Source organism: Haliotis cracherodii, unplaced genomic scaffold (assembly GCF_022045235.1).
Source record: "Haliotis cracherodii isolate W230 unplaced genomic scaffold, xgHalCrac1.p SCAF_7, whole genome shotgun sequence".
Lineage (NCBI taxonomy): Eukaryota > Metazoa > Mollusca > Gastropoda > Lepetellida > Haliotidae > Haliotis > Haliotis cracherodii.
In genome coordinates, this window is record NW_027266330.1 from 42,694,954 (window position 1) to 42,710,430 (window position 15,477).

Genomic DNA, 15,477 nt, shown 5'->3' on the forward strand with positions numbered 1-15,477 from the left:
GCCGCGGTGGCTAATTTTTTTATTGCTCCTATACCTTTCCAATATCCTCGTGGGCTATAGTAAATTTTATTCATTATTAATTAATATTGATGTTTCGTTTAATACAACTCATGACTATCATTGAATCGCATAGTCATTTACACATAAAAAATGCCACCTGTAGTAGCAATATAGGTATATAAATCCAGCTCCAGTGGTGTTGCGGCAGAACCCCTGTTACCTATAAAAATTTATATCATAGACTCCAGGTGGTGGTGAGCTGGAGCCAATTTAATTTAATCTCATGACTATCGTTGAATCGCATAATCATTTTGGCATAAAAAAATTACTCCTGTAGTGGTGGTATAGGTATATAAATCCTGCTCCAGTGGGGTTGCGGCAGAACCCCTATTACCTATACTACTCATGTAAACACTTACTTTTGACATATATTTATACAGTGGATATATCCATTGTGCAAGATAACAGTCAATCAATCAACGTATTTCTTGTTGATCCTTTGATGGCTAGGAACGATCCATTGATTTACAAAAAAGTAAATCAACTGATTATTCATCTCTTGCTGGGCTGCCACGTGCATATTACATAACACACATTTCACCTCACTTCAAACCTGGATTTAGATTGAATAATTACCCCAGACACAAGAAATCCAAATGGGAACCTTTATCCGGTAATCTGAGTGGTGCTGCCACTAATTATACCTGTAATAAATTAATTAACTGAGCATCAAGTGACTGACAACAAATACACAAGTGTAGGGTTATACCAGAAAACATGGATGACAACAAGGGAGTAGTAATATTTTAACCCGTGTCCGTTTCTCAACTGATCACTTGGATTGTTTCAGGTGTTTCATATAGGTGTCAAGTCTCAAGGGTCAGCTGAAAAAACCCACGTGACAACTACTTTCATAACGTCCACAGTTCCTAAAAAATCCATTGAGTGATAGATAACAATGATCAATCAATCAACGTATTATCAGTTAACACTTTGAACAAAGTATGTTGTTTTTACATCGGCACTTCACGCCATGATATGAGTGTATTCCCTTTGTTTCAGTAAACCTAGACATGTAAACACTCACTTTTGACATATCCACTGTGCAAAATAACAGTGATTAATCAATCAACATATTTTCTGTTAATCCTTTGATGACTAGGAACGATCCGTTGATTTACAAAAAAAAGTAAATCAACTGATCATTCACCTCTTGCTGGTCTGCCACGTGCATATTACATAACACACATTTCACCTCACTTCAAACCTGGATTTAGATTGAATAATTACCCCAGACACAATAAATGCCAAATGGGAACCTTTGTCAGGTAATGTAAGTGGTGCTACCACTAATTGTACCTGTAATAAATTCATTAACTGAGCATCAAGTGAATGACGACAAATGCACAAGTGTAGGGGTTATACGAGAAAACGTGGATGACAACAAGGGAGTAGATATCGTATTATCGACGCAATGCTTTCACTGCATGGATACTTTTTTTTAGTATTAAACTATAACCATCTGGGGTATTTCCAAATGACGACATCCGATGAGCTCCGCCGTTCTTTTGTCTGTTAGTTTAGGTTGAAGAAATTAATTAACATGCGCCCTTTGTCGAAATCTTTATAGATCCCGTTTAACCAATCAGTGTTTATGCAAAAATTCGTAAAACAAATATTGCCTCCAGCCTCCAAGTTTATTTAGCTGTCCTTGCAGACGGTAGCCCAGTCTCTGGTCACGCTCAGTTGCGTTGCATATCATCCGGGTACTCACTGGGAAAAAACAATAACAAAGGCAACAACCAGTCCGGGGAATTCCGTTAGATAAGTGCCCCTTTAAAATGCCGGGTAGCATTTTTTCAGAAAGGATTCTAAGCGTTCTAATATTATGTTTCCGGAAACCACATTGAATATTGTGAGAATGTACCAAACTAATCACTATTCGTTCCATGGTTTTGCAAACGCAACTGGTTAAAGTTAATTTATGGGATCTGTATGATCCTGGACAGATTTTGGTCTGGACTATAATGGCATTATGCCATGAAGGAGGAAGTCCATATTTGGGCAATAATATCTAAAAGTGTCTCAAGACGTGGTTAAGGCAAGTGCTTCAATAAGCAGTAATAGATATTATCATCCCCTGCTACAGTATCATGAGCTTGCTAAAGAGCGGCATGTAGCACATGCAATGAAAGTACCTCATTGTAATCAATGTAACTATCATCAACCAGTGTTTTTAAGCCAACTCACTGCAGAACATTTTTTAATATTGGCTAGTATTGTGCACAACCACTGGTAGATAAAGTGATGACATAAATCCTGCTAGGCTATCTGCAGGAAGCACCGTAAGTTCCTAGGATGCCCAGTAAGGTAGCCCAGATTTGGTTGCTGGACACTTATAGCCCGTGTTTTAAACTGTTGCAAGTAATATTGGAAAGATAAAATATGTTTGACAAATTTGTTTTCAAATACAACTTTGTATTCATGATTCAATGGGCGATCTTTTTCAATTTATCTTCCCTTCACTAACCCGCTAGGTGCGCTGACCTGGACGGTCCAACCTTAAACTGATGGTGCGATACGAGCACTACATGTTACTATGACGCCTATAGACAGTTAACTAGTATAACCTTCACCTGTCGGCAACGGTCACGCTTGTGTGTGGGCAGTATATCTTTTCGCCTAAACAATGATTTATCAATTGCCATGTCCGGAAATAAATGTTCACTGATTTAATGATACATCAGGGATGACCACGACTGATTATATTGTATAGTTAACCACTAGATGGGCGTTCGGAGCGATGCGTTAAGATCAGCTGATCGTTCATTCCAGGTCGCTTTGTTGACGTTTTGCAATCGGTACTGAAAGTGTTGCCCTTGATGTATGAATATCACACTTTCAATCAATATACATATTGGATCTGATTATAGACGCTGACTGTAACATATGTAAGTATAATCTGTTATATGCAAAAACAAATAACATAAATAAATCCAATTTTTTACATGGAATGATTGTGGGGTTCAATTTGCATTTATTTAACCATCAGAAGATTTGATGATAAACTTCCTAAATTCATATTTGCTATATGATAATAATATCTACAAAATATACTTTATACTACAGGTGTCTTGAATTACTGTTGAATGAAAATAAGGATACCTAGATACAGCAGGATAGTGTGTGGATTTGTATGGGAAATAATTTGTCAGCATTAAAATAAATATAATGTTACTAAAACAAGAAGATAAAACTATGATTTACATCTATTTATGCATCATACACATTTTGTGAGGTAGTCTGTATGATTTGTTGTTTGTTGGGACAAATCTCTGTAATTTACTACTATTTTAAGAGGATGAGTGTCAGAATTCTGTAAGAAATGATGGATAAATGAATTAACATCTGTGATGACTCGGAGCACTTAATGGTGGGACACATGTTATAAGGGGCAGAATAATATGGGTAAATCTCTTATTTCAAAGTATGATGACTAGTATGTATATTGCAACTGAGTAACTGAATGCTTAATAGATGCATGGCAGATTTTCATTTGGCATATTTCTAAAAAATAATATAAATTTAAATATTCAGATGCAACTTTAATTTTGATATAAAAAGTAACATTTAAAATCAGTTGTTTTATTATTTTGAACATAATTTCTTCTTAAAATATTTGTTAAGGCACGGATGTATACTTACTATATAGATCATTGGTAAAGGCCTGTCAAAGATGTCTGTGTGCTGCAAATGTAGGCGTATCACTAATTTTATTAAATTGAAGTCCATGGTAGTATTTGTTGAGATTTGAATTCTTTCATTGTTGTGGGAAATAACACAAAGGCTGATAAATGAAATGAGTTTGCATTATTTCATCGATGCAATATGTTAGCCCAGACTGACAGAATGCTTCGCTGTTTTCTGACGTAGAAAATACCGTGGCAATATACCGTTTTTCATGACGTTTTTCCCACTATCTTCCAAAGTGACAATTCATCCTGTAGTTGACGACTCAACAAATGTTGATATTATAAACTAATAATCACTACAAATATGTGCCAGTTAAAAATATTCAGTTGTAAACGACCGTTCTTGAACGAAGGTGCAACAGGATAACTCTTCAGCTTGGCTCCGTCTCTACATGTCAGTAGTTGTAGCAGCGTGCATTGATCCGGGAACCAGATCCGAAGCGACAGGTTGGACCGTCGCTTATATCATTTCAAAAGGAGAGTTATTGCCTTTTGGAACAAAAAGATCGACCATTGGATGTTTATCAACTTGCTCTTGTCGCTATATGTCTAATATAATGCCAAAGCAACGTTAAATTTTAACTCACATGAAAATTTAATTGCCCGACGTCATGAGCACGAGCTCAAAAACATGAATACATGTCAACACTGACAAGCTAAATTGTTTATGGTCTTCAGGTGGAAACAATAGGAGATGCTTACATGGTATCAAGTGGACTGCCAGTGAGGAACGGTAACAGGCATGCTGGAGAAATCAGTACGATGGCGCTTGATCTCCTGAGTCAGTGTGGAAAGTTCACCATACGTCATATGCCTGATGTTCCTATGAGATTAAGAATTGGATTACACTCAGGTGAGAGATTATTTAGTACATATTCAGTACAAAAAGCGTGATTCAGTCCGCCTGATTCCTGGCATTAAAAGCAGATATTTACTCGACACAAATCAGGGTATCCACCGAAATATCCTATCATATAACCTAGCAGTGGTATATGTCATCATGGGACCCCACATGTGTCACCACTGTAAAATGTGTTAAGAATGTAAACACATAAAAAACATAAGGAAGAGAACAGTTAAATGTTGGATTTCATTTGTCCATTTCTAATCACATGTCAGCACAATTATCATTTGGCTTCCCTTGTTAAGTTTCCACCTTTGTTATGTTATTAGGGCTCCAAGCCGAAAGGCTGTAGAGCCCTATTGTAATCGTTCGATTTATTAGGGCTCCAAGCCGATAGGCTGGAAGCCCTATTGTAATCGGCCTATTCATTAGAGCTCTATGGCTGAAAGGCAAGAGACCTATTGTAATTGTTCGATTTATTATTATTATTATTATTATTATTATTATTATTATTAGGGCTCTATGCCTGAAAGACTAAGGGCAGACAACTCAAAACAACTTTAAAAATAGCAATTTCAACAGCTCATATCTCCGTCAGGAAAGCTCCAAAGACTTCCAAAATTCTTGAACAGGTGCGGAATCAGATGGCCAACAAATTCTCTACTCATCTAATGTAGCGAAATTGCTTCGTTGGCCTCCAGATTGGATTAAGTGTTTTTGCACTGTTTTTTACCCAATTTCTCAGTACTTGACTCCCAAAATCTCCTCAGCTCAAACTACCAGCTCAAAAGCTTCCAAACTCTCCATAATTTGTCTCCAAGTACCATACTACCAACTTCGCAGAAAACGTTCTTATGTGAAAAGTCATGTATTTTCCTGATAGCACTTGTCCTGGCGATTCCAGTCATCAAACCGTTTGTCTGTAGCTCAACGGACAATGAAACTACAGAGTGTTAAAAATGGAACTCTTTGGCCAAACACCCGTAACTCCGAAACTACCTGTCCGATTTCGGCCAAATTTCGTTTGTGTATGTAGAATGGGGATGTCTGTTACCACGCCCAATTGTAGCGACATAGGAAATAAGACGACGGAGAGAGAAATGATGCATCATAATTTATTTATAACAACATCTTTCAACATATTCCTCCAAACCAGATCATTCAACAACTGCCAGACTAGGCACTCTTTGGTATTTACATGTGCAATTCGATATTGAAATGCAGTCACAAATCCTACATACATCAAACTCTTTATCTCACATGTTTTGAAAATGTCATTTTGTGGGGGTGACAAAGGTGCTTTATGATTCTTCAAACATTTTTAAAGTAAAAAGACTGAAAGAAGCAGCAGTAAAATTTATGAGTAAGTCCCGTTCACTGCACTTCAATCGCCAGCAATACTGTGTCCTATTTGCGCTATTTGCTACATTATTGTCGATAGACCAGTGGTATAGATTTATTTATATAACAAACTACAGTCTGTAGTACGTGAGCTTTGTGTATAGTTTTCGGCTATGGACTACAGAAATCAGTTACCAGGGTCAATGAGATACAGTGTTAAAACAGCTGATGGACAACGCAAGCAGAAACGGACTATAGAAATACATTTACGTTTGCGCTCGTATGTTCAACGGTTCTGCATAGAAAACAGTGTAGCTTGGTGTAAATATTGACATCATATGTTTTGTTATATCAAAGCTCATATCTGCATCAATTGGCGCGAATTCACAATACACATTGTCAACAGAGTTAAGCAAAGAACTGCGCATACATGTTTATGGCCTCACAGCGTGTCAGTGTACCTCAGTCCCATGCGGCTGGGTCGGTCGGTCGGGTGCATATTGGAACGTGATCCACGTGCACGGTAATGGTATGGCGAGACAGCTATAGCGGGGTCGTCCGAGAGCCGCGTGTGGGGTGCTTCAGTCAAAACATGACCTACATCCTGCCCGAAGTGTTACCTCCTTCATAAATGCTGTTCAGACTGTGGGATTTACGGTAGGTTTGTGATTGAAAGTTTGATATCGCTGAACTCTCCTATTAATGTACTATCTTTTAAACGTACTTGTCATTATTTTCTTACCACAACCTCAAGTAATAACAGACTGGTTCACTTCATGTTTCGACGGTGTTTCTATATTCTTTTCTGTATGGATTTTCTTCGCGCCATATGTTGTACTCTCTGCCAGCGGGAAGCACGCAGTTTCGCACACATGCACGTATGGACGATACATCCAGATGTGTGTAAAACGCATAACAGAACCAGACACCTTGTACGACTTGATGTATGGAGAGCATTAATGTTTTCAGATGGATCTATATCAACATCGTATTTTTTGTTCGTTAGTGGTGCACGTGGAAGCTCATATCTGCATTGGTGCGAATTCACAATACACAGTCAATAGAGTTATGCAAACACAGAATTGCGAAATGCATGTTTATTGACCGCACAGCTCGTTAGCTTGACTAAGGATGGGTCAGTCGAGTGCATATTGCAGCGTGAGCCACGGTAGCGTATATATAGCGAGACACGCTAATTAAGCTCACGGTAGATTGTGTTTAACGCACAAACACTTATTCTTTCGGCCGGCACTGATAATAGGTAAAATAGAAGATAGGAGAGCAGTATAATACTCGGGTACAAGTGTTGATACTGTTGTAGTGGCGGGTAATGAAGGCTCCAGTTGCCAACGGGAGGAATAGAGTAACCACCCTTAATAATGCCAAACTGGACCTGTGCCAAAATGGACTGTTTTTCTCAGTCAAAACGGACAAGTTACATGTCACATAGTTAATAAAGGCTATTTTATAATGATACACAGTAATGCATATATTCTTCCTGATAACGGTAGTGACTTGTAAGTCAAAAGGAAAAACGCCCTGTTTTAGAAGGTCAACACTTTTGAAGCTTCACAGGGCGCCAATTATGAACGACCATGACCTTGAATCATTTTTATCAAAGTAACACCATTTGGTTTCTTGGAACGGATTTCAGCACTATCAAATTACCTTTTTATAATGCGAACCTGTTCATTATTGAAAATTCCATTTTTTCTGAGACATCCCAACTTTAGGAAGTTTTATTTACCAATATCATTTTTGTTAAGAAACCAGTTCCTTTCTTTACTTACTTAAGTGTTATGATCTCTATTGCGTTTACAGCTAATTTTCTTTTCAACTTTGATAACAAAAGCTTGGAAGACTTGGGGTTTTCTTTGCTGATTGCTTGAATTGCTTCAACAAGAAGATGACAAGAGGTGACCGACATGTGTTGTTACTGTTAGATAATGCCCCAAGCCATCTCATCCCTGAGCACGGGTCAAATTACAAGATCCATTTCCTGCTTATTACAATAACAAGTCACCAACACCTCTGCATGTTGGTATCTTCCATCCTGAACAGATGCAGAGCCAAAATGGGAATTTTTTTCTTGGTCAAAACGGACCGGTGAAATATCCTATTGATAATCCAGATCATATTGTAGTCGTACACAGTATAGCACATATCCTTCCTCATATCGGAATGCACCTATTTAACAACAGGAGAAAATGCATTAATGGTAATAGATTAAGGCCATTAAGAACTCAGTTTCAAAGGTTTTTAGTACTCTGTATAACCAAAGTGCAATTTTGCAAAAGTACTTCTATGAATGGAGAACAGGATCCGCTGCTATAAATTACGATAGGGAGCATGCCATCGCTGCTTGCAGCTATATTTATTATTATTATTATTCCGGCGTTTTTTGTTCCAATCATAACTCAAGAACTACAGCTCAGAATCTCTTCAAAATTGGCACCAAGATTACCAATGTCCTAAAGCAGATACCACGAAAATCCCAAGGCCGTAGGCCCAAAGACCAAGGGCAGATAACCAAAAAACAAGTATTTTTTTAAACATATATTTATGTTGGCCTATTGCTCCCAAACCACTTGTTTGATTACTTTCAAAATTGGCATGTGTCTGCTGCTTTAGGTGCCTGCCATTTTTTGTTCTTTGACTTTGGCCATTGGTCACGTGGTTTGGCAGCCATATTGAATTCAAGGTTTTCCCAGTGTTTTGGGGGTACATGTCTTCAAAAGCATGGAACTCTGAATCCGCTTAATGAAATGCTTCCAAACTTTCTGAGAATTGTCTCCATACACAACAAATCAATATTTTAATAGCTGTCATTGGCCATCTTTGATAGTTGCAGCCAAATTTGATTTTGATTTTCAATGTCAATTTCGTTGTGGTGATGTCTCACAAGCAGTTCCTTACATTTGACGGCGTTGTTACAAGCAAACCATTTGAGGATTTGAACATGGTCAAAGTCAAACGTGAGTAAAAAATTCACTGGGACACATGCGGTGATGTCTCGCAAGCGGTTCCTTGCATGTGACGGCGTTGGTACAAGCAAACCATTCGCGGATTAGAACATGGACGGCATCTGAAATGGGTGTAGAACATTCCGGGACGTTCTGGGACACGTCAATGTCGTAGAGGCTATGTCTTGCAAGCATTTCCTTACTTTTGACGGCATCGGTACAACCAAACCAATTGGGGATTCGAACATGGACGAGGTCGGAAACAGGTTCAGCACTCTATCTAAGCAATGCAACCGAAACCAGGGGTCCTGGTGAAGTCAGAACACTAATTCGTTTGACTGTAGCACAATGGACAAGGGAGCTATGCTCCCGGACTATTTGACCCCCTGCCACCCTGCCACCCTGCCACCCTGCCTGTCACCCTGCCACAAGCTGCCATACAGCAGACCTCTGAATAGCAGACCTTTTAACACTTGTAACTCGGAAACTACTGGTCCGATTTCGACCAAATTTCGTGTGTGTATGTAGAGTGGGATCACAATCATATTGTCCTATTGTAATCGTTCGATTTATTATTAGGGCTCTATGCCCTTGGACACCCTTGTACACTTATATAGCGACGTGCATGTACGTGTGTGGGGCTGCTTGTACTAGTCCGGACTGATGCCGATTTATAGTGCTAGCTCACTGAGATACCTTGCCGCAGTTTAACATGAATACCCAACTCAGACACAGTATACTGACTCCGAGCCGACCAGTCCTTGTTTTAGCCCCTTAACGCCGAGCGCCAGACAGGGTAACAACATGTACCATCTTTTAATGTCTTTTGGTCGAGGATTGAACTCCGGACCTTCCGCTCTCCGGGCGAAAGCTCTACCACTAGACCACGGAGGCGGTCTAATGACATATGAAGTAATAAATTACACTATAGCATACTCATGTGCAATGCATTTATAAAGTGGATTCAAATTGACTGGAACTAAATGATTTATTGGTATGAGGGGTGGTCGGGTAGCCTAGTGGTTAAAGCGTTCGCTTGTCACGCCGAAAACCCGGGTTCGATTCCTGACATGGGTACAATGTGTGAAGCCCATTTCTGGTGTCCTCTGTCGTGATATTGCTGGAATATTGCTGAAAGTGGCGTAAAAAAAAACATGCTCACTCACTATTGGCATGAGATGTATTTTGCCCCGTTGCTCTGAAACCGCTACTCTGATTATTTTCACACTCTACATGTGCCTGCTGCTTTAGATGCTTGACATCTTTTGTTCTTTAACTTTGGCAGCCATTTTGGATTCAGGGTTTTCACAGTGTGTTTTGGGTACACAGGTCTTCAAAAGCATACGACTCTGAATCCACCATATGAAATGCTACCAAACTTTCTGAGATTTGTCTCCGTACATACAATATCAAACATTGATATATTTGATGGGATAGTTATTAGTTGCGGCCATATTTGATTTTGATTTTCATACCCCCGGCGTACCATCGACTCATCAAAGGCCCCAATCAGCCATAATCCCGTTGTTTATATTACTGGCTTCATCCTTTGTTTCTGTCACTGACTTCACCGACGATTGTCATCACTACCCTTGTGTGTACATAACAGGCTTCTCTACTCCAGTATAACAGTATTTACTCTACTGCATAAACATTGCCTCCTACTTGTATAGATACTTGTCAACCACACTCTGTATATCACTTGCTTTATAACGGTGATAGAACCTAAACCGAAGCATCACTCTTAATTGTTATAAAGAAGTTGTTCATCCATAAATTCTTATCCTCACTTAGTACTCCAACTTCTAAATGCCTATCAAAGAAGAAGTCAGTGAAATATCAAATTGTTAATTACATTATACAATACTCTTATGCACTGTATTATAAAGCGGATTCGAGTAGGCTGAAACCGAATGACTCAGTAATTCTCGAAACCATAGAGCCCGACATCGCTGCCCGCAGCTATATTTATTTATTATCATTATTCCGCCGATTTTTGTACCAGGGCTAGCAAAGTAACCACTGGCTCAATTGCGTTCAAATTTTGTATGTGTATGAAGACAGTGGAGTTCTAGTTTCCCCAAAATTCTGAGGGCCATAGGCCCAACGACAAAGGGCAGATAACTGAAAAACAAGTAACTGAAAAACAAGGCTGTAGAGCCCTATTGTAATCGTTTGATTTATTAGGGCTCGTAGCCCTGCAAGTGTGCCTACATTTGACGGATTTGGTACAAGGAAACCCTTTGAGGATTCGAACATGGACATATGTGCGCAGTGTTACTTCGAACCCGCCATTGCTGCTTGCAGCTTTAATTACTTTTGTTGTTCTTACAGGTACATTTCACTGGACAAAATATCATCCATTCCAAAAAATCCAAAACTTGGAAATACCACCATTCCAATTGGAAATATGACCATTCCAATATTTGGCAAGGTCATATTTCCAAGCTTGGATTTGTTTGGAAATGTTTGGAAATGTTTGAAAATGTTTGGATTTGTTAGGATTTGTTTGGAAATGTTTAGATACAACATGTCATAATCATATATGTTAAAAGTTGTACAACTTTTGACCTTATGTGAGATTAGTAATGACATGAAAGTAAATAATTAAGAGTATTTTGGCACTATGTACCACGAAAAGACCAAATCATGAGCAAATTTAACTAAAAGAATTTCTGTCATTTAAAGTGGCTACTCTTTATATTTAATTTCTTATCTTCCTTGTCTATAATCATATAACATTGACTTTGAACTTTGAACAATTAAACAAATATTTTGTTTTCCCATACCGACTTACGGTTGTCGTAGAACAAAGACCGTTTCGAGAATATAGAGGGCCTCATTATTATAATTTGAACTAATATACATATGTACATAATAGTACTAGGTATAAATAAATTTTGATAAGTGTTCGTACAAGAATATGAACTTCGAATTATCTCGGAATTATGCGCAACACATAGGGCTGGAAATTTTATAATTGTTCTGGAACTATCTGACGGTAATTCAAAACAGGTAACAAGATTTCGTCAAATGAATCATTGAGCCAGGAATGCAATGATTTAAATGCTGACAAAATGAATAAACATATCTGGAACAGAGTAGACTGTTCATGCGGACAATTATATGCTACGTCTATTGCCAATGAAGTTTATCACCCCATGTTATAGCATTTGTTTCATATAAAAGATAGAAGCCAAATAAATGGGACAATTAGTTGTTATGAATTAGCTTTACCTCTGTGACATATCATGCAACTAAATGTGAATATGTTTATCAAATTATCAATTACAGTAATTAACCTAGTGTCCTTATTTATACACAATTTAATTACGTATTGGGGTACAATATATAATACACATATACACGGAATGATTTCTTATTTTATCAATTTGATCATAACCCAAATCATACAAATCAAAATGTGAAAGTAGTGACTAACTTTATGATCAAGGGTATAAATACTCAATTGTATCTATTAATCCTTATAGTATAACAATAAACCCTGTGTAATATACTGAGCATAATTAGATACATCCGTATCTACGACCGCAGCCATATAATCAATCAAGGAAAGTATATTAGATTGAATTACAAATGTGCTATCACTTAAACAAGATTTTCCGTTATCCACGTAAGCCTAAACCTGGGAGAAATAAAGTTCTGTTCTGTTCTGAAGACGCCGTCATGATTAGTTGGCGCCAGTCTAGACTGTTCAATCAACGTGAATATACAAACCGTGATGTTACTTGACCAGTTGATGACACCTGTCAAACTCAAAGTGCCCCTGGTCCTCCACCCACCATGTGTAATACTTTAGCGTACTTAATTGTTTAATTTGCAGTTATATCACTGTTAGGCTGAGGGATGAGAGAATACATTTTGTCGTTTTTGTTAACGATCGTTTCCATTTTCAACGTGGTAACCTTATAAGTGACTAGCTTTTTTATCATGATGAAATGAAACATATTAAAATAATCAGAGGGACTGATGATCGCATTTTTCGCATAAATGTCATGTTCGCATTAATTTCATGATTTACTTTAGATAGCTTTGAACATTTCTGAGCAACGATCATGATTGGGTAAGGGAAGAAATCTTGTCTCCGCTTGCAATTGGATTCAGTTCCGAGATCGCATCTTGACTGTTCGGTACGGCCGAAAGGCGGCATCCATGTTGTTCACGCTCCGCTGATCACGGGGCCTCATTTGTCTGTATTCTGCTCATGAGCTGGGATGCGCATGAAACACGGGTGTCAAAACTTACTTACTTACTTTGGAGATTTAACGTGCGCTTTCCGACTGATGTGTATTTTGCACATGGGCCTGGCCAGGCAATTTAATGTGTTTCCGAAAGGGGCAAAAGTGGTGTGTGCAACCCAAGAGGGGGCATTAGGGGTTGCTTATATTATAGAATTTGGAAATTTTGAGATTTGGAATAGATGCCGATGGGGTAGGGGAGGAAACACGGGTGTCAAAACGAATATATTCACCAATTATACGTACGGTCAATTAGCCAGTCCAAGAGACAATATCCTGGTTCTACCACCTTTAGGTGTAATTACGTCGCATGCCCCTCGTTCACGGTTTGTTTGGTCTCCCGTCATAAAACCACGATGTTTATTTACCTGGAGCCTCCGACAGCGCCGACTTCCTGTGTACATGTACGTACATGGCAATAAATGGTTTGACAGTTGTTTGACGGAATCAATCAATAATTATTGACACGGTGATGTAATTAAAATTTGTCACCATTCACAACTCCTATTTCTATTTTTCTATTGTTCAGCTGTATTTTCGACCAGTTTTATATGTATAAAAAATCTTCTCTTGTATTTATATACCAAACCTAAAAACATTATATAAGAACAATTGTGTTTTTAAACCGTAAGTTTTCTATCAAAACAACCATGCAAGTAAGATTTCAGCCATAATATTACTTTAGTCACTCCACAGATTACACATCTTATATGCTGCAAACGCAGCGAATGTAATGCTACTCCGTCACAGCTGCCTCGGTAATTAAGGGCTGGAATGTTTTTGTGAAGGCAGTTAGAGCAGACGAATTTTCCCCCTCGCTGTATAATGACAGTCGCTAACCATATATGTGTATTTTTCGTGTTTTTGGCTTGATGTGATTGTCCTTCGGTGAAAACACATGTTCAATTGTGAAAGCAAACCCTTTTCCCCTGAACGTTAAAAGACAGCTGACTTTGTTTTTGTCTGAAATATCGTTTATATATTCGGAAATCCATATTATGGTTAATATTTATAATATAATATGGACAATGGTAAAATTCATTATCACAGTTTAGGTGCTATTCACAAATGTAAATCTACTTCGTGATGAATGAAGCATGGCAATAAATGTATGCATCTGATTCTTCATTTGTTCTGTATTCTTTGACGAGAATGAGTTTCGTTAATGATGATCACTCTCACAGATATTTTGATAAGAGGATAGGACTTTAACTGGAGAATAGTTATGAAAAAAAATATATAAGTATAGGCGGTCTGTGCACATGTGGTGAAACTGATACCTCATTGATTTGCTAATCGACATCATAATATTATGTTGTAAACAACTTATCTTATCTTATGTTAAGTAAAACAATTATTGATAACTTCCTGAATTCCAATTGTTCAATGAACAGAATTATTCACAGCTCTGGCGTGAGACAACAATAAATTAGATGTTACCAAAGATTGTCCATTTTATGATCTTAGGCACATGTCGGCACACTTACATGTGAGCCGTCTAGACGACTGTCTGTTTTGTAATTAAATAGCAGCTGCCACCAGCCGAATACTTAACCTTGAGACCTATTAGTGGTCTGAGCACTACACAATCAGCAATCTAAAAAACAACAAAAAATCCTCATCCTAACCGACTCCCTCAGTGGACTACAAGCCCTCAAAAATAAAAACACTAATAAATCAAATACTCAATAGCTCAAACAACTTAACTAGGGCAGGAAAACAAATAGAGTTCATTTGGACCCCCGCCCACATAGGAATCTTTGGAAATGAAAAGGCAGTTAAAGCAGCAAAATTATCCCTTAAACTCCCAGAAATAAGCTTAAACTTACCCAGCTCAAAATCAGAAATCAAAAGTCTCACTAAACCAAAAGACTAATTAGTCGCATTTAAACCCCAAATAAAACAATACAACCAAAACTACCTTATCTAACAACCACCCAACACACACCATAGTTCGTTCCTTTTAACCATATTTCCAAACAATTCCAAACCATTCCAAACCATTCCAAACCATTCCAAGTCATTCTAAACATTTCCAAACATTTCCTGTGTTGGAAATATGTTTGGAAATGTTGCCATTCCAATTTTGGATTTTTTGGAAAGATCGATCTTTCCAAGCTTTGGAAAGTTTGGAATGAGCGATCTTTCCAAAGCATTCCAACGTTCATTCCAAATTGGAATGGACGCTATTTGGTCTTGTGTTTATATGTTCTCTGCCCATTAGCAAATATTCACCTTATGAAGGAGTAAGTATATACTCCGAAACGTTGTGTACCTTACAATAAAGAAGTTGACATTCATGAATTCTCTTCCTTATG

At 38.0% G+C, this 15,477-nt stretch overlaps 1 protein-coding gene across 1 annotated transcript in view; it reads left to right on the forward strand.

Annotated features, from left to right (window-relative positions):
- LOC139448901 (retinal guanylyl cyclase 2-like) overlaps nucleotides 1–15,477 on the forward strand; it is a 525,408-nt gene that overhangs the window by 344,540 nt on the left and 165,391 nt on the right. Inside the window, exon 14 of the mRNA XM_071230419.1 lies at nucleotides 4,431–4,605. Within this exon, the coding sequence (XP_071086520.1) occupies nucleotides 4,431–4,605 (175 nt within the window). The remainder of the gene's footprint in view (nucleotides 1–4,430; nucleotides 4,606–15,477) is intronic.